The sequence below is a fragment of the Anomaloglossus baeobatrachus genome, chromosome 9 (genome assembly GCF_048569485.1).
Source record: "Anomaloglossus baeobatrachus isolate aAnoBae1 chromosome 9, aAnoBae1.hap1, whole genome shotgun sequence".
NCBI lineage: Eukaryota > Metazoa > Chordata > Amphibia > Anura > Aromobatidae > Anomaloglossus > Anomaloglossus baeobatrachus.
The window spans coordinates 29,488,186-29,508,701 of record NC_134361.1 but is presented as its reverse complement, the minus strand read 5'-3'; the positions used below and the strand labels follow the sequence as shown (position 1 = coordinate 29,508,701).

The 20,516-nt window shown below is 44.0% G+C and overlaps 2 protein-coding genes across 2 annotated transcripts; both read right to left on the bottom strand.

Moving 5' to 3' along the window:
* Positions 1-1,099: 1,099 nt before the first annotated feature.
* On the bottom strand, positions 1,100-2,041 carry LOC142251757 (olfactory receptor 6C74-like). Its single transcript, XM_075324808.1, has one exon. It carries the CDS (start codon positions 2,039-2,041, stop codon positions 1,100-1,102), a length of 942 nt encoding a protein of 313 aa, XP_075180923.1.
* A 16,661-nt stretch (positions 2,042-18,702) lies between these two features.
* LOC142251756 (olfactory receptor 5B12-like) lies at positions 18,703-19,638 on the bottom strand. The gene has a single exon (XM_075324807.1). The coding sequence runs from the start codon at positions 19,636-19,638 to the stop codon at positions 18,703-18,705; it is 936 nt and encodes a 311-aa protein (XP_075180922.1).
* Between the last annotated feature and the right edge of the window lie 878 nt (positions 19,639-20,516).

The window sequence follows — 20,516 nt, the reverse complement described above, 5'->3', positions numbered from 1 at the left end:
TAAAACAGCTAACCTAATAGGCAAAGGCTGTAGCAAGAAAAAAATGCAATAACAGGCGATCAAAACATCACATCTACACAAAAATAATATAATTAAAAATGGCAGCTCAAGAAGCAAAAATAAGTCATTACACAGCCCTAGATCCCGAAAAATGAGAATGCTACGGGTCTCGGAAAATGGTGCCAAAAGCACTTAGATGAAAATATACATACTATACATCTTTACATCTTTGGTATCTACAAACTCGTACAGCCCTAGGGAATAGTATTCCTAGGTCAGATTTACCATATAGTGAACACGGTAAATAAAAACACCCAAAACAAGCATGAAATTGCTCTATTTTTGCAATTTCACTGCAGTGGTATTTTTTCCTCCGCTTCCAGCACAATGTGTGGCAGAATGAAGGGTGTTGTTCAAAAGTACAACTCGTCCTTCAAAAAACAATCCTTAATATAGCTATATAGACAGAAAAAATAAAAACGTTATGGCTCTTGGAAGTAGGGGAGGAAAAAACGAAAATGAAAATCGCCTGGGGGTGAAGGAATTAAGTTGTTGCTGCTAAAATTGGTTTTACAAGCAATTTATCCTTGGGGTGTACTTAAATTTTTACACATGGCCTCTGCATTGTGTCCTAGATTTTGGTAAATAAATAATGACACAGGGTAATTTGTCATGCTTTGTTGTTCATCCGTGTTGGTATATGCGTAATTTTAAGAATTATTAGGACCATAATTTTTATTATTATTATTATTATTATTATTATTATTATTATTATTATTACTAATAATACCATAATATTTAAAGAGGTGTACTTATTTTTTTCTCATGACTGTATCCGGTCCACTTATTTGGAAATAAGAAGATTGGGTAGAAAAAAATGAATTCCGGCCAAATTATGTTTCTCGTGAACTTAACTACAGACGATCTACTCAACCCTATAGACCTTAGAAGCATCCGGTGTTATTAGCGGTAATAGTCTTTATCAATATTGTGTATTTTGCTGCAAATAATAGGAAACTTTTCAATGGATTTTTGCCTTAAAGCTTAAACAGAATAAACAGAATAACCTAAACTTTCTAAATTTGGACCAAAGATTAATCTACATTTGACAAAATATCAGCTTTACATTCCCCAGTCTACGTCTAAACGCGGTCTTGACATCTTTATTCTTCAGACTATAAATCAGTGGATTGAGCACAGGGACGATCGCTGTATTAAACAAGGAAACCAGTTTTTTGGAGCCTGGATTATTACTAGGTACTAAGTATTGAAAGATGAGGGTCATGTAGAGCAACACGATTAATGCAAGGTGTGAGGAGCACGTGGTGAAGACTTTTCGTCTACCAATATTAGAAGTTATCTTCATTATGGTCCTAAATATGAAGAGATAAGAAGTTGAAATGAGAACAAATGGAAAAATGATATAAATGATTGGTCCTTGTATGTTAGAAATATTCTCCAGTATGGACGTGTCACTACATGCGTGTTCTAGGAAGGGGCCAAGGTCACAAAAGAAGTGGTCAATCACATTGGAGGTATAACAAGAGATCAGGGTTATCATCACGATAAAAGGAAGAACTTGTATGAAACCTAATATCCAACAAAATGAGGCCAACAGAAGACATATTCTAAAGTTCATAATAATGTTATAATTTAAGGGCCTACAAATAGCCACATACCGGTCGTAGCTCATGGCCGTCAGTATGAAAAGTCCATGTCCCGATAAGGATGCATGTGCATAAAACTGTGCCAGACAGGCTATGTAGACCATCGTGTTGTCTCCGGTGATGAACATTAGAAGGATCTTATGTAGTGTGGCAGTGGAAGACATCATGTCTACTACGGACAAGTTAGCAAGGAAGAAATACATAGGAGTGTGAAGATGGGAGTCCAGGCAGACCAGGAGAAGAAGACTTATATTCCCAACAAGAGCAATGAGATACATTAATAAAACTAAAACAAATATCACAGCCTGGAGCTGAGGAACATCGGATACTCCCTTTAAGATGAAAAAGGTGAAGATTGTTTCATTCTGCTTCATTTTTGCATCTGTTTATAGTACGTGAAAAACATTGAGAATTTGATAGGTTATTTCCATAGATAAATTCAGTCACTGGCACCAGACTTACCTCTACGTACCACCATATGGAACTGGTTATATACATACATTTATAATAATAAATACATAAAAGATACCAAAAGAAATGATCAACAGGCACATGCAAGACAAGAACAATGATTATAAATGACATTCAGCATCAAATTGGGGCAAGTTTCCTGCTATAAGTCCAGAAGAGAGCAACCAAGAAGGTAGAAGGTCTACATACCACGTTATATGAAGAACGGCTAAAAAAACTAGGAGTGTTTAGTTTTCAAAAGAGAAGGCTGAGAGGAGACTTAATAGCAGTCTACAAATATCTGAAAGGAAGTCATTGCGCAGAGGGAACCACCCTATCCTCATTAGCACAAGGAAGTACAAGAAGCAATGGGATGAAACTAAAAGGAAGGAGATTTAGATTGGATATTAGGAAAAAAATTCTGACAGTGAGGGCGGTCAGAGAGTGGAACAGGCAACCACGGGAGGTGGTGAGTTCTCCATCAATGGAAATCTTCAAGCAGAAGCTGGATAAACATATAGCTGGGATGATTTAAGAAAACCTACACTCACAGGGGTTTGGACCTGATGGCCCTTGCGGTCCCTTCCAACTCTACCATTCTATGATTTCATAAATCAGGTCAAGAGTAACGAGGATAGTCTTCCTACTTCATCCATCCTGAAGTCTAACCCTAACTTTTATATTTCTGGAGCGCCATACATTCCTGTGGATAAAAAATACAAAAAGATGCCAAATAGACCAGTGACTCCAAATTATGTAGTCAGAATTAGTCTATTTTCCATCTGTAACAGGTGTCTTATGTGCAAAACTGCAAAGTGTCAGAAGTGACCTGGTGGGACCATTAGGCCATGTGCACACGTTGAGTATTTTATGAGTTTCTGACCTCAGTATTTGTAGCCAAAACCAAGAGTGGAACAATCAGAGGAAAAGTATAATAGAGACACAGGCACCACTTCAGTATTTATCACCCAATCCTGGTTTAGGGAACAAATACTGAGGTAAAAAACAGACAGAAATGAGCGTCACACTAATACATATAGCATAAACATGACTTACCTGTTCAAACCATCTCGGCTCCAGCATGCTGGCCCAAACCACCCTCACACATAATTAGGCCACATTCACACATTGCGTATTCGGTGAGTTTTTTACCTCAGTATTTGAAGACAAATCCAGGTGTGGGTGGTAAATACAGAAGTGGTGCCCATGCTTCTATTATACTTTTCTTCTGATTATTCCATTCCTGGTTTTGGCTACAAATACTGAGGTAAAAACTCACCAAATAGGCATGTGGCCTTACTCTTTTCCTTTGACTATTACTGTCCACCCTTGCTTTTGGCTCACAAATACTGAGGTAAAAAAAACTCACTAAACACTCAACGTGTAAGGCCACGTGCACAAGTTGAGTATTCGGCGAATCTTTTACCTCAATATTTGTAGGCCAAAATCAGGAGAGGGCAACAAATACAGAAGTTGTGCCTGTGTTTCTATTATACTTTTCTTCTGATTGATCCACTCCTGGTTTTACCTTAAAAATACTGAGGTAAAAAAAATATCACCAAATAATGTGTGTACATGGCTTAAAGGTCCAGCTAAATGCAAGCCTGTTTGGTGGTAACTTTGAGCTCAATGAAGGAACTCTAGCTGGAGGCACGAGAAGACCAGAGTTAGGGAGGTACGAGAAGACCAGAGTTGGGGAGGTACGAGAAGACCAGAGTTGGGGAGGTACGAGAAGACCAGAGTTTTAGAGGTACGAGAAGACCAGAGTTGTGGAGGTACGAGAAGACCAGAGTTGTAGAGGTACGAGAAGACCAGAGTTGTAGAGGTACGAGAAGACCAGAATTGTAGAGGTACGAGAAGACCAGAGTTGTGGTGGTACAAGAAGACCAGAAAGGTGGAGGTACGAGAAGACCAGAGTTGGGGAGGTACGAGAAGACCAGAGTTGTGGTGGTACAAGAAGACCAGAAAGGTGGAGGTACGAGAAGACCAGAGTTGAGAAACACTGTATTACAGCATATTGATGGAAACATTTCTCAATAAAATACTTTCATCCGGATTCCAATGACCTTTTTGTTATTTTCATTGTGATTATTTTTCCCTTTTAATGCAAAATTCCTAGTGGAATCATTCCTTCCTATCGCTGAATGGTGTTTAGGACTATTAATGAGATATTATATTACAAGTATCACGAGCTGGTTTATGGTAAACCTCCTTAACATAAAGCCAAATACATTAATTGAATCACTTACCATGCAATTACATGCAATGTCTTATAAGACCTGGGATCCGTTCTGCTTTATACCTGCTGCCGGTTCCACTAATGAATCCCTTTGCTCTTCTCGGTGCCATTGAGACACATTATTCCTTCTTCATCTTTGTGAGTTGCTATTTTTATGTATTAGATGAGCTTTTGTGTTGTGACAGATAGGCAATTAATGATATCCACATGCAATGGATTTGTTATGTTGTTGTTCTTGGTTTAATTTAAAAATTTTATTTGTGAAGTTGGATACATGAATAAAATTAGGTCAATGGACATTAATGCATTGGGCGACATACTGTAGTTATATAAGTCAAGCTTATTCTATAAATCAATATGGTCATTTTTTTATTTTTTTTTCTACTGGAAATGGGAACTCCCCATAATAATACAAACTTGATAAACTGTGTTTTGCCTAGTTCCAGCTCTGCGGGGGTGGAACACAGTGGTTCAAGAATCACAGAGAGCATCTATCATGCTCCACCCCCTTGGAACCTGCATTAGGCATAACACAGTTTATCAGCTTTGCCAGCAGCTTTACCTCAAAGGAGACCTGTCACCAGATTTTACAATTAAACTGTATACAATATTAAATAGATTTCATAGACCTAATGAAGTGGGTGTGCTTACTGTGAAAATCCATGTAAGAGTATGCTGCATAATCCTGATATTAAAATGAACCCTTTTTGAGTCCAGCTATAAAGCTAGAGTCATAAAGTCTCACTTTAATATCAAGATCAAGCACCACCCACCAAGCCTGACTGAAAGCTATTCATTCTCCGCCCACCAAGCCTTACTGGCAACTATTCAATCTCTGCCCACCCAGCCTAACTGACAACTATTAAGTCTCCACCCACCAAGCCTTACTGGCAACTATTCAATCTCTGCCCACCCAGCCTGATAGAGAAATATTCAGTCTCTGCCCACCAAGACTGACTGAAAGCAATTCAGTCTCCCCCCACCAGGTCTGATTGGCAACTATTCAATCTCCTCCCACCAAGACTGACTGAAAGCTATTCAGTCTCCGCCCCCCAGGCCTGATTGGCAACTATTCAATCTCCGCCCACCCAGCCTGACTGACAACTATTCAGTCTCTGCCGACCCAGCCTGACTGAAAGCTATTCAGTCTCTGCCCACCAAGACTGACTGAAAGCTATTCAGTCTCCCCCCACTAGGGCTGACTGGCAACTATTTAATCTCCCCCCCGCCAAGACTGACTGAAAGCTATTCAGTCTCCACCCCTCAAGCCTGGTTGGCAACTATTCAATCTCTGCCCACCCAGCCTGATAGAAAACTATTCAGTGTCCGCCCACCCAGCCTGACTGACAGCTGGAGTTCATAATGAGCAGTGTTATGGCAGCAGCGGGGGAGGTGAGAACTGAGCAGAGATTACACTTTCAAAAAGGATAATTCAACCATTCTGATATGGATTTACAAAGTAAGTACACCAAACTTATCAGGTTGAAAGGAACAAAATAATTCTCATAAACAACCTTACGGTTTGGATCACTTGAATACAGGAAATCGAAAATTCAGCTCATCTGCAAACAACTACACATTTCTTTCCATGGTTGAACACCATAGTAGGGGAACAAAGAAATAGGAGATTGAATGGCCGTGTGCATAACGTCTTAGTTTAGTTACTTTATGCTGAACTAAATGATTATTGATTATGCCTTGATCGAAAGACTTCTTTGAGACCTTAAGGCAATGTTTAGAAATGCCTATGTGTGAAAAAGAGTTTTTTTGAAACAGGTTTTCCAGCTTCAGAGACCCTTCTGTACCCAAGAGCAGTTTGTTTAACCCCTTCATTAGTGATGAGCAAATGCGTGGATATTCGGGTTCGCTGGACTAGCACGGAATAAACAAAAATTTGGTTCGGGAGCTGAACTTGCCCCTGAATGCCATATAAGTAGTGATGAGTGAATGTATTTGTTACTATTCGCTATTCGCAGAATAGAACAGTATTCGGGCTATTCGTTATATAGTGAGTAATGGTGTGTGTATTCGCATCGCTATATTGAGGCTGTCCCGCCCAGCCTTTTTGGCGCCTGATTTTCAGCCACTAAACATGCTGGTCTTTTTAATCAATCACAGTAATGCTGCAGCCATCTTGGTTGTGGCATTACTGGGATTTGCTGGCCGCTCAGCGTCATAGGGTCTATAAAAGACCTTCCGTCGCCATTTTGCACACATTGCATATGGATGCAGTGTTGTATCAGCTTAGGGATAGAGCGAGCAGCTACTAGGGAGAGTTTAGGCCTATTAATAACACAAAAATCCCTTTTCAGGGCTGCTTGCAGCGTAGGTCAGTGTACTGTAGGGAGGGACAGATTTCCGAGCAGGGTCAGTGTTTAAAGCACCGTGTGTCACTACCTCCATAGTACCGTCCAGAAACCAGAATACATTAGCTATTTTAACCCTGCTGTACTGTTCGGGTCAATATGACCCGAAATGATTTTTGAGACCCTGCAGATTTTTTTTAATGAGGATTTGAAACTAGTGGTTCCTTGACTTCTCCTTATTTGTGGAGCTCTACATTTTTTTTTTGTTTTTGTTTTTTTTTTTTTGTTTACTTTTTACTACACGCTGATTGTTACACTTGTACTGTTCGGGTCAATATGACCCGATAGCATTTTATACTGTTCTACAGGTCTCTGATTATTTCTAGAGTACTGTGGTTTGATTCTAAAACAGATAGAATGGAAATAAGAGCTAAAGATATACTAGCCCCTATTAGAAATGTTTGGAATCAATGGGTAGAGATTCTACCAAAATTGTATAACAGTGGTGAAAATGTAACTGTTGATGAGCAACTGGTGGCATTCCGAGGTAGGTGCCCATTCAGACAATATATTCCAAGTAAGCCAGCAAATTATGGCATCAAGATCTGGACACTTTGCGACAGCAAAAGTTCATATGCTATAAATGTTCAAGTGTATACAGGAAAAACCCCTGATGAAAGACCTGAAAAAAATCAGGGTATGCGTGTTGTTCTAGATTTGACTAATGGACTAAAAGGACAAAATGTCACATGTGACAACTTTTTTACATGCTATCAACTAGGCCAGATGTTGAAGAAAAAACAAACCTGAACTACCGCAAGATATCCTTAGCAAGAGAGAGGTGTACAGTTCTACTTTTTATTTTTCTGGAAATACAACTGTTGTTTCTTATGTTCCAAAAAAAACCAAAGAGGTAATTCTAAAGAGCACAATGCACCATGACAATGCCGTGATAGAGAAGACAGAAAGCCTGACATTATTTTGGATTATAATGCCACAAAGGGAGCAGTTGATACTTTAGACCAAGCAATATCAACATATACATGCAAACGCAAAACCAATCGGTGGCCAATGATTTTATTTTATAACATACTGGATGTTTCTGCATACAATGCATTTGTCTTATGGAGAGAAATCGACCCCGATTGGAACCGGTATAAGCTGCATAAAAGAAGATTATTTCTTGAGGAATTGGGAAAATCCCTGGTGAGGCCATATATTGAGAGCAGAAAAGTGACCCCCAGAAGTGATGGAGCAACAGCCATTGTAAAAAGTGTCCAGCATGCTCAAGAAAGAGACTCCACATCCACGGCCTCCACCAGCACAGCTACCAGCAAAAACAGGAAGAGATGTAGCTTCTGTCCATCTTCCTGTGACAATAGGACTAATCTGACATGTGCTGGATGTTCAAAATATCTGTGTAAATGACATGTGTCTTATTATTGTGTTCAGTGTAAAAACGCATGAACATGTTCAGTTTTTTCTTTCTAAAATGGTTGAAGTTTTTATGATTTTTCATTTGTTGATTTATAAAATTTGTTTTCAAAAAGTTAAATTTCCTGTTTTAGTAATAGTAATGTAAAGCTTCTTTATTATTTGTGTGCAGAATGTCAACAATCGAAGATAATTGCAAAAAGCCCGTGTAACCTTTTTATGAAAAAAAAAAAAATAATTAAGTTTGAATTTAAATTTTTCATTTGTTTATGATCAACCATGTTCACATACAGTATTTCAATGAAAAAATTATTCAAATAAAACAATTAGAGTAGCTAAAAATCAAGAATTAATAGGTCGGGTCATATTGACCCGGGAACAGTACAAGTGTATAGCAAATGCGAACAGAACAGCAGGGTTAAGAGCTGATAGTACTGAACAAAGTCACAGCAGGGAGAGAGAGATTATGGATTAGGTAGGGAATCGGGACCTGTTTCCACAATATTTAGGGCTTCATAGCCTCACTTGTGGCATCCAGTTCAGTCACGTTAATACCTTGCTAGTGGCTTTTGCAAATAATTACAAAGCCGTACTCTAGAAATCAGTGCTGCATGAAGCACCGTTCCTGTTATCACAATAGTTAGGGTTTCACAGCTTGACTTGTGTCGTCTGTCCACATCTGCCACATTCATATGTTGCAAGTGGCTTTTGCAAATAGTTACAAAGCAGGACTCTAGCAATCTGTGCTGCCTGATTCAGTAAAGCACCATTATTGTTTCCACAATAGTTAGGGTTTCACAGCCTGACTTGGGCCTTCCGTCCATATCAGCCACATTCATACATTACTAGTGGCTTTTGCAAATACACAGCAGGATGCTACCATTTTCTGCTGCCTGGTACAAAGTACTAATTTGTACTTTCTACACAATATTTTAGGGGTCAAAGTTTGCTTGGCTTGGGCTGCAAATATGTCAGCAAAACCCAAAATGACAAACAAGGCAGTTGTTATGGACAGGGACGTGGACGTGGGTGTGGTGTTGTCACTGGTGGGCGACAAGGCACTGAGTCTGTGTCAGGTCAGAGGAAGCTGGATGCACTATGTTCCTTGCCAAATTTCCCAGTCTGGAATGTAAACATGTGTTGAAGACAGAAGAGCAAGGGCAGATTCTGTCTTGGATGGCAGACAAGGCCTCTTCGCATTTGTCAAGCAGCAATCAATCTTTCACTACCACACAGTCTACTGTGGATACAGAGAAAGCTGGCCCATCCAGTCCTCAATCTGGTCCTCCTTCCTCCCTCCATTATCAGTCACAAAAGACATATGACCCCAAGCTTGGCCCCTCTGAGGATCTGTTTTGTACATAGCCTTTGGTTGGTTCTGGCCTCTCGCCGTGCAGCATTGAAGAGGGATGTGAGGAGGTGGCATGCGTTAATGCGCAAGTATTTGAGGTACTACAGCCAGAAGAAAGACACTTTGAGGAACATACTTTACTGTCTTGAGAGGTGGAGGCTGATGATGTTGAGACTCAGTTGTCATCAGGTCAGCCTACAATCTCAAGTGGGAAGGAGGAGGTGATGGAAGATGAGGTGGTTGATGATGAATCCACTGATCTGACATTGACCATTGATGTGCATAGCCAGCACAGCAACACAGAGGAAGATGGATATGTAACACCAACACAGGCACCAAGGGGTAGTTCCCAAAACCGCCCACACTGTGGTCCAAGTCAGGGCAAGGGGGCGTTCAGCCACTGTCTAGAATTTTTTTTCTGAAAGTCCTTAAAAGAAAAACATTGTATTCTGTAGCATCTGCCATGCCAAGTTGAGCAGAGGCCAGGGCAAAGGCGACCTGAGCACCACCAGTATGTGGAACCAGATGGCAGCTAAGCACCCGAGTATGAGGGCAGAACCCCAGGGTGCCAAATTTGTATCTGTGGGTCAAACCACTGCCATGACGCCTGTGCTACATCCTCCACAATCTGCTATCCAGGAAGAAGGCGTTCATACATCCTTCCCACAAGATGCAATTGCACAAACACAGTAAACATCAACCACATCCACATCCTTGTCCCAGGGAAGCGTCCAGTTGTCCATGCCTTAGACATTGGAAAAGAAGCGTAAATACCAAGCCATGCACCCACAGGCACAAAACCTAAACTCACGCATTGCCATATTGCTAGCCATGGAGATGTTGCCATTTAGGCTTGTGGGAACTCAATGTTTCCGTGATCTCTTGGCTGTGGCTGCCCCATGATACAGTGTTCCTAGCCACCACTATTTTGCCCATTGTGCCATACTCGCGTTACACAAGCACGTGTTAAATAATCTCAACCATGCTCTGACCAATGCCGTAACCGAGAAGGTCCACTTAACAACAGACACAAGGACAAGTTGTTGTGGACACGGTACACTGGGTGAACCTTTGTGCAGGTTGGTACAAAGTTACAAACTGTAACATCATACATCCTACCCACGCCAAGAATAGTGGGCCCACTTCTATCAGCGTTTCGGCCTCATCATATGCCACTTCCTGTCTCCCCTCCTCCTCCTGCTCCTCATCCTCTGCTGAATTACCCTCCCCATCACTGCCAAGCTGGGAGCTGTGCAGCAGCGCATCGGCAAAGTGGCAACACACTCTGCTGAAGCTGATCTCGTTAGGTAACAAACCACACACTGTAGCAGAGCTGTGGCCAGGTATAAAGGAGAAGATCGATCAATGGCTTTCCCCGCTACACCTGCAACCTGGCCTGGTCATTTGCGACAATGGGCGTAACCTGGTGGCGGCTTTAAAGGTCGACAAGCTAGTACACGTGCCATGCATGGCTCACGCATTGAACCTAGTTGTTCAGAAATTTATGAAAACATACCCTGACTTGCCGTACCTACTTGAGAAGGTGTGCCATATTAGTGCCCAATTCCGCCATTCCTCTATCGCTTTTGCTGGTCTGACAGCACTGCAAAAGCGCTTTAATTTGCCAATAATTCACCGACTCATGTGCGACCTGCCCACGTGGTGGAACTCTACATATCATATGTTGGCCAGTATAGCTGAGCAGCAGAGGGCAGTAGCTGAATACCAGCTTCAACATGCCCGTCAGACTGAGAGTTAGCCACCACACATAAGAACTGTCGACTGGGAGTGGATTGCTGGCATTTGTGAGGTTCTTGAGAACTTTGAGTTCTGATCACCAAGCTCGTGAGCGGTGATCAGGCTATTATCAGCTTAACCATCCTGCTGCTGTGTCTGTTGAAACAATTACTGCATAATCACAAAGAGGAAGCTTTAAGTGCCCAGCATGTGGCTATGGACCTAGATTTCCTAATGGGTGATACTACCCAGCCCAGCCAATATTGTCAGGCAACATTGGGTAATTATGTGGAGGATGAAGAGTCAGTGCTACCCAGGGGACTCCCAATGCTACCCAGGGGACTCTCAAACCCAGCTTCATGTCTGTCCAGCATGGATGGGTTGGAGAGGAGGAGGTGCAGGAGGAGGAGGCGAGTCAGCGTGAGGAGAGGATGGTTGTTGCTCCTCCTGGTGGGGATACAGAACCTTTGCCTGTTTACAGCTTTGCCCACATGGCACAGTTTATTTGTAATTGTCTGTAGCAAGACCCTTGTGTCATACACATTTTATCCAACAACCTATACTGGCCACCTTTCTGGACCCATGGTACAAGGAGAAATTTCCTTTTCTACTTTTGAAGTCACCAAAGGGTGGCACAATGGAATCCTTCACCAAGAGGGTCATTGTAGATCAGTTGATGAAAACATCACTCTCAGACAACGCTGGCGGCAGATTTACCGGCTTACAACACCAGACACCAACACTACGTCCGATAGATGTGGGGGGAAAATGAGGGCAAACTGGGCTATTTTCAATAAACCAGGACATCAGCAAGGACTATCTGTGCCTGTAACAATGCCAAGGAGGGAGAAGTTTCACAACATGGTCAAGGGGTACTTAAGTGACCATACCTGCGTCCTCTCAGATGGTTCAGTTCCCTATAATTATTGGGTGTCCAAGCTGAATACTTGGCCCGACCTCTCTTTATATGCTTTGGAGGTGCTGGCCTGCCTGGCTGCAAGTGCGATGTCAGAGCTTGTTTTCAGTTCTGCTCATCAATAATATGCGCTCACGCCTCTTGACAGAAAATGCAAACAGACTTACTCTGATTAAATTCAACAAGGACTGGATTTCTCCACAGTTTGCAATCCCTCCAGATGAGAGTAAGCCAAACTAAATTCCCCCAAAATGTTAATTTTGACTACTGCTATCAACATCCATCCCCTGCCACATAAAGCCATTTCTTTCAACTATGACTCAGCCATAGGGCTAGTTTTTGTAAACACAAGGCACATTGTGCAGTGGCGGACAAACCAATATGGTACTCCTACTCCAGCCTAACTACTATTTGTCATAAGAGGCCCTTGTGATGGGGATTTCCTGCATCAACCTAGTCTCAGGCCATAGGGTTAATTTTTTTAAACAATGCACATCCGTGTAACCACCGCATCCTTTCCATTCTGTATACGATCTGGTTTACATCCGTGTGCTAGATAAACCCATAGATAGACATATATAATGTCCCACTCCCCTGCATTTTGTAATATTGCAACCTTTAGTGCCTGTCATGTGGCACTAAAGGGTGCTTAGCGTTGTATTTACCACAAAAAATGAATGCCCCCTGTTACGAACCGGCGCCGCCATAGCCGCAAGCAGCCTGCTGCGGTTCCTGTTGCGCCCAGGCGCCGGCTGCCGTTCTTGGCCGTGCCTCGGGTCGTCCAGTTGGCTGCTCCTTCCATCACGTCTAAGTGTGGAGAGGCGGCTAGTGCGCTTGCATGCGCCGAATTACCCCAGCCAGAGTCTAAGCTCGGTGTTTTGCCTAGTGAGCATGCTCAGCCTGATTGTGTCATTTCTGAGACTAAGGCGGGCTTTGCACACTGCGACATCGCAGGTGCGATGTCGGTGGGGTCAAATTGAAAGTGACGCACATCCGGCATCGCATGCGACATCGCAGTGTGTAAAGCCTAGATGATACGATTAACGAGCGCAAAAGCGTCGTAATCGTATCATCGGTGCAGCGTCGGCGTAATTCATAATTACGCCGACGTGATGGTCCGATGTTGTTCCTCGCTCCTGCGGCAGCACACATCGCTGTGTGTGAAGCCGCAGGAGCGAGGAACATCTCCTACCGGCGTCACTGCGGCTTCCGTAGAATATGCGGAAGGAAGGAGATGGGCAGGATGTTTACATCCTGCTCATCTCCGCCCCTCCGCTCCGATTGGCCGCCTGCCGTGTGACGTCGCAGTGACGCCGCACGACCCGCCCCCTTAACAAGGAGGCGGGTCGCCGGCCACAGGAACGTCGCACGGCAGGTGAGTGTGTGTGTGAAGCTGGCGTAGCGATAATTTTCGCTACGCCAGCTATCACCACATATCGCTGCTGCGACGGGGGCGGGCACTATCGCACTCAGCATCGCAGCATCGGCCTGCGATGTCGCAGTGTGCAAAGCCCGCCTAAGTCCTCAGTTCAGGCTACTGAGTATGCTCCCACAATTAATCCTAACAGCCTCTTTGCACAGGTACTTGGACTTCATGCTGTGTCTAAGTTCTGGGATGTGCCTACTGAGCATGCTCAGGCAGTTTGATTTCTGAGTCTGTTGTTCAGGCTACTGAGCATGCTCAGGCACTTAGTGCATCAGAAGCTAGGTCCGGTAAGGACCTCACTGAGCATGTCCGTGAGGTGGCAGGCCCTGATAAGGCAGAGGGTGTCAGGTGTCCTGATGACGTGGCAACTCCGGACTGGCTCGCAGAGGCCCGCCCCTATGATCTGGCACCTCACCATTGGTCGTCAGACGATGACTGGTGAAGTGTTTGGGGCATGGCTGCCATGAGGTCATCAATGATGTGGCGGTTCCGGATAGGCCGCTGGTGACGTCGCTGATGACATGGCACTCTGTAATTGGACCTTGGTGGTTCCACCCTGTGTTTGAGGCGGACCCAGGTTATAAAAGGGGCTGGAGACAACATAGAGGTGCGCAGTCTTCACTTAGAATTCATAGTGGCATAAGCCTTGTTGGAAGCGGTAGGTAGGGCTAGGTGAATGGTGGCTGTCACGCCAAGATTCGTGGCTCAGCACATGAGGGTCAGGCGCCGTGCTTCCTTGCTACCGTTCCTGTTGTGCTAGAGCAGTCCAGTGGCGTTAACTGGGCTGCGGCTGCTGCGTCACCTGTTCAGTTGTGCCTCGTACGCACACGGACAGAATACCTGTTGCGTCACCTGTCCGAGAGTGCCCTCTACGCACACGGACAACGCACCTGTTGCGTCACCTGTCTGGTTGTGCCTCCTACGCGCACGGACAGCATACCCCAGGACCCCTGTGGAGTTAACAGGGTGTTCCAGGATTGGGTGTGTGAACCTATTATCCTCCTTTGCTTCCCAGTCAATGCTACTGGTGTGATTCCTTGGCCTGACGTGTCCTCTACAGACGTGGCCATTCATGTAGTGACCAGAAACGCTAATCGAAGGACCGCTCGGCCTGTCGTGTCTGACACACGTGGCCGACAGGGCGCTGTCGCAGCGGTCTTCTCGGTCAACGCTACCTGGTCACCATTCGGCCTGACGTGTTCCCTGCACATGTGGTGGGAGTTGCGCCAATTCCACCGAAACGCTAACTGGGTTGTCGTCCGGTCTGACGTGTCACTACACACGTGACCGGTTCCCTGGGTTATCTCAGAGCCATCCAGCTCTATAGTCTCTGCCTAACCCACAGGGTGCCAGCAGCTCCATTACCATCTGGAACACGGTGGGCCCCGACTGGCGATTGGGATATATATTCCCTGGTCCTAATCTGCCAGTCCCCCCGTAACACCCCCCCATCCCCTATTTTTTGTAGCCAGCTAGGCTAAAGGAGATGGCTGCAGCCTGGAGACCACAGCTGGAAGCTTCACCTTGGCTGGTAATCCAAAACAGAGGGCACCCCACGCTGTTATTTTAAATTAAATAATTTAAAACAAAAAATGTGGGATCCCCCCAAATTGGATCACCAGCCAAAGTAAAGTAGACAGCTGGGGTCTGGTATTCTCAGACTGTGGAGGTACATGCTTATTGGACACTCCCCAGCCTAAAAATAGCAGGCCGCAGCTGCCTCAGATATGGCACATGCAATAGATGCGCCAATCCTGGCACTTTGCCCCAGCTCATCCCATTGCCCTGTTAGGGTGGCAAATAGGGTAATATATGGGGTTGATACCAGCTGTGGAATGTCATCTGGCATCAAGCCCTGGCATTGTGATGTCACGGCATCTATCAGATACCCGACATCACTAACCCAGTCAGTAATAAAAAAAAAAATAGACAACAAAAAAAAAATATTTGTTAAACACTCACCAAAACATTCCTTCTTTCACCAATTTATTGAAAAGTAAAAACAAATCCAGTTCCAGCGTAATACAATAAGGGGGTCCCACAACGATCTATACCATACTTAACTGTCTCAGTCAATGAAGGACAGAATGTTCCCCATTGGCTGGGAGAGCAGTGCAGTGACCTGAGCCAACATTATTAGGTCAGGCCAGGTCACTGCAGGGCATAACAAGCGTCAACATAATGAGGTTTGCTGAGTTCATTACGTGCAGTGGATGTGACTCGCCCACCCCAGGGCTTTGGGACACCTGGTGTCGGGCTGGACTAGTCCGGGGGTAGTCAGTGGTAGCGGGGCCCGACTCCGTGACCCTGGCGGGGTCAACTAATATGGCAGTGGTGGGGATGTTAATCAATAATGAAGTTTGTAGGTTATTCGTGACGCCACCTGTGTATTGCGGCTATGGAGCCGCCGCAGCTTGACGGGACCTCGGGGCTGATGGATTAGCAGCTGGGATGGTTCTGCTCCCCACAGGTGGAGCGGGACCCCGGGGCAACCGTTGGTGCTTATTAAAGTCTATGGTGGTGTTGTGAAAGATGCAGTGCAGGGCCGACAGGGCAGTGAAAGGAACTGACACAAACAGCAGTCTCTTTACCTTCTTTTCTTTTTACTTTGGAACAGTTCAGTCCTGGGAGACCGTCACAGGTGGTGAAGGGGATCCGGCCGGCCTGGAAGTAACTGGGGTGACCTCCTTGGCCAGTTGAGTATTGAGGCCTACTCCCTGTTCTTCCTTTGCTTCTACAGGACCCTGCACTCTGGGTTTAGCAATGGCCCTCTTGCTGCTGGAACCGGTGGTTCATCCCTTTCTCCTAGGATAGGCTGCGCAGGCCCTCTCTGATGCTTCCCTGCTGGGGTCCACACCGGGCCCTGGTGATGCAGCTGTACCTTCGGATGGTTTTGGGGGCCAGGAGACCTACAGTCCTCCTGCCCTTCGGATTCGGCTACCAGGAAAGGGTTTTACACCCTGGCAACCACAGACTCCGACGTCTGATGTGTTGTTGCGTGCTCTTCTGGCGCGAACCGGTTCTGACCAGTTCTCCCCTGGAATCTTCTCTCTGTGCCTCGCTACGGCTCCTGTTTTTCTGGGTTGAGCTAGCCTAACTCCAAACCCCAGCTCACAAGACCGCACTACTCAGCTCCTCTCTCCTTGAACTTCCCTAACAGACTTACTAACTCCTCCCCCAGGTCAGGCTTAAGGAAGTGATCCCTGGAACTCCAGGTTTAGAGCTCCCTCTGCTGGCCTGAGAGAGGAACTTACCCAATTACCTCCAGGCTCAGCAGTAACCCTTTGGAGGGGCAATACTGTTGTGGCGAACAGATCCTGGAGCGCCACAGATGCGACAATGCCGGTGCTGTTCCAGGCCTATCCCGATTGCCCTGGTGCAGTGGCAATAGCGGTAATATAAGGGGTCAAAGGTAACCTGTCAGGTAATTTATGTGTTGTAACCTAGTAGCAGTGTGATGTGTGGCCTAGTAACCCCTTCCTACCCATCCCTGTGTTGTAATATTGAGTAATGTGCATATATAAAAATATGTTTTATTACTTATGTGTACCCTATGTAAATGAGCAGGGGCTCTAGCCCCATGGGCGTCGTATCACCCTGTGGGCATTTGCATGTTTTCCATGGTATCACGCCCCTGTGGGTGTGATACCATGGATTTACATGAGCGCCATCATGTCGCTCCTTGAGAACCCGCACATGCGCACTTACCCACATTCCCACAACCTTGTTATCTGGGTGCTTGCTTCTTATCTTCAGACGCGCACTGCGCATGCTCAGAAGACTCCTGCGTTTCCGCTCATGCGCAGTGCGCGTCTGAAGACGAGAAGCAAGCACCCGGATAACAAGGCTGCGGGAATGGTAAGTGCGCACGCGCGGGGTCTCAAGGAGCGACAGGACGCGCTTATTTAAATCCATGTTATCACACCCACAGGGGCGTGATACCACGGAAAACATGAAAAACACCCACAAGGCAATGTGACACACATGGGGCTTGAGCCCCTTCTCATTTACATATTGTACACATAAGTAATAAAACATATTTTTATACATGCACATTACAATATTACAACACATGGATGGGTAGGAAGGGGTTACTAGGCCACACATCACACTGCTACTAGGTTAGAACACATAAATTACCTGACAGGTTCCCTTTAATGACAGCTGTGACTTGTCAAAAAATGACAGCTGCCATCAAGCCCTAGATTAGTAGTGGGAGGCATCTATGAAACCTCCCATTACTAAACCTGTAATTGAAAAGAAATAAAACACAAAAACCCCTAAAAATCCTTTATTTGAAATAAAATACACCCTCTTTCACCCCATTATTAACCACTAAAACACCCTTGAAGATCCGAAGTAATCCATACAAAGTCACACAACAATCTTGAATCTGCTACAGCATGCAGGCACATTAGAAAATGTTACCACCTGCTGTGGCTTCAGGCTCTAACTAACTGAGCTGCAGCTGTGAGCGGTGATGTTATTGAGTTTACCTGCGGTCACAGGTGGAAGTTCCCACAGTCCACCACCTATGACCACAGGTAATGAGACCTGCATCACTTGGCAGGAAACTGCATTTTTTTGCCAAGAGATGCAGATTTGGTATTGCCACCTATACCTCAAATTCCTGCACCAAATCTGCATCTTCCTGCAATAAAACGCATCTAAACACAATGCAGTATTGATACGATATTAATGCGGTTTTCACCAGGAGATGGTATATAAATTACAATATCAAATCTGCATCTCCTGGTAAAAAATCGTACAAAAAATACAAAAGAATTTCTTTCGGTGCAGTTTTCTTCCGGGAGATGCAAATTGGTGCAAAAATTTAGGACAAACATTTTTTTAATCATTTTTCAATTTTTTTAAACTTTTTTACATTTTTTTTTAGTCCCTTTATAAGACTTTACATTTTCTTAGTCTGATCAATGGACTAATGCATTGCAACGCACAAACATTAAGTTTCTCGTGAACTTGGCTAGAGACGATCTACTCAACCGCAAAGACCTTAGATGCACCCGGTGTGAATAGCGCTGACGATCTTTATCAGTTCAGTTTTTTTTGCTGCAAATAAAAGGAAACTTTTGAATGCAGTTTTATTTAAGAACATAAACATGATAAACATAATAACCAACAATTTCCAAGTTTAGGAAATAGATTAAGGTACAGTTCACAAAATCTCAGCTTTACTCTTCCCCAGTCTACGTCTAAATGCAGCCTTTACGTCTTTATTCTTCAGACTATAAATCAGTGGATTCAGCACAGGGACGATCGCTGTATTAAACAAGGAAAACAGTTTTTTGGAGCCCGGACTATTACTAGGTACAAAGTATTGAAAAACGAGAGTTGTGTAGAGCAACACGATTAATGTAAGGTGTGAGGAGCACGTGGTGAAGACTTTTCTTCTACCGATACTGGATCGTATCTTCATTATGGCCCTAATGATAAAGAGATAAGAAGTTGAAATGAGAGAAAATGGACAAATTATAAAAATCATCAGTCCTTGTATGTTGACAACTCTTTCCAGTATGGACTTGTAATTGCATGCTATTTCTAGGATGGGAATAAGGTCACAGCAGAAGTGGTTAATCACATTGGACGAATAACAAGAAATCATGGATATTATTAACATATAAGAAATGACTTGTATGAAACCAAATATCCAGCAAAACGAGGCCAACAGAAGACAAATCCTAAAGTTCATAATAATGTTATAATTTAAGGGCCTACAAATGGCCACATACCGGTCGTAGCTCATGGCCGTCAGTATGAAAAGTCCATGTCCCGATAAGGATGCAAACATATAAAACTGTACGAGACAGGCCAGGTAGACCACCGTATTATCTCCGGTGATGAATGTTAGAAGGATCTTATGTAGGGTGACAGTGGAAGACGTCATGTCCACTACGGACAGATTGGCCAGGAAGAAATACATGGGAGTGTGAAGATGAGTGTCCAGGCAAACCAGGAGAAGAAGACTCATATTCCCAACAAGAACAGTGAGATAAATGAATAAAACCAGAACAAATATTGGAGCCTGGAGCTGAGGAACATCAGATATTCCCTTTAAGATGAAATATGTGATGATTGTTTCATTCTGCTTCATTTTTGAATCCGCTTATAGTGCCTGAAAAACATTGAGAATTTGCTATAGTTTATTTACATACATTAAGCCACTGGCACCAGACTTACATCAGGAATAAGGATGAGCGAATCTGAATGGTAAGGTTTGTTGTTCATACCACTGGGTGTCTAGGACTCGATAACGGACTTTAAAAAAAAAGTCTTTGTGTGTCTGAGTTTGGCGTTCAGGTGCTGTTCATATGCTACTCAAGTTTGTTGAAATGCTACAGCGCAGTCAATCAACAAACTTTACTCCATGGGCAAGTAGCCTCTACACTGCAGTGAACAATCAAGAAAAAAATGTCGGCTCCCACTGATTTGTGATATTTGTGATAACCATTGCAGGTAAAGCAGAAAGCTGAGGGCTGCAGCTCTCAGCTGTCTGCTTTACTTTGGCTGGTTATTAAAACTATATGGAACCCCAAGCCATTTTTAAAAATTATTTATTTAAACAATTAAAAAAAAATTGGTGCGGGGTTCCCCTACTGTTGATAAGGAGTCAAGGTAAAGCAGACAAGTGGAGGCTGGTATTATCAGGTTGGGAAAATTTAATAGTATTTGGCCCCTCCCACCTAAAGATAGCAGCCTGCAGCCACCCCAGAAGTGGTGCTTTGCTCTTAATAGTTTTGTGGTTGTGAACTGACAGCTGGCATCAAGCCCAGAGGTTAGTAATGGAGAGGTGTCTATCAGACACCCCAATTACTAACCCGACAAATGTAGAATTATAAAACAATACAAAGGAAAACATAGATTATTTGAAAAGAATCCCTAACACTCCTTCGTTCACCAATTTACTAATTAAAAAGAAATCCTCAAAGTTCCAATGCAATCTAATGGAGTAATATCCCATGACTCACATTG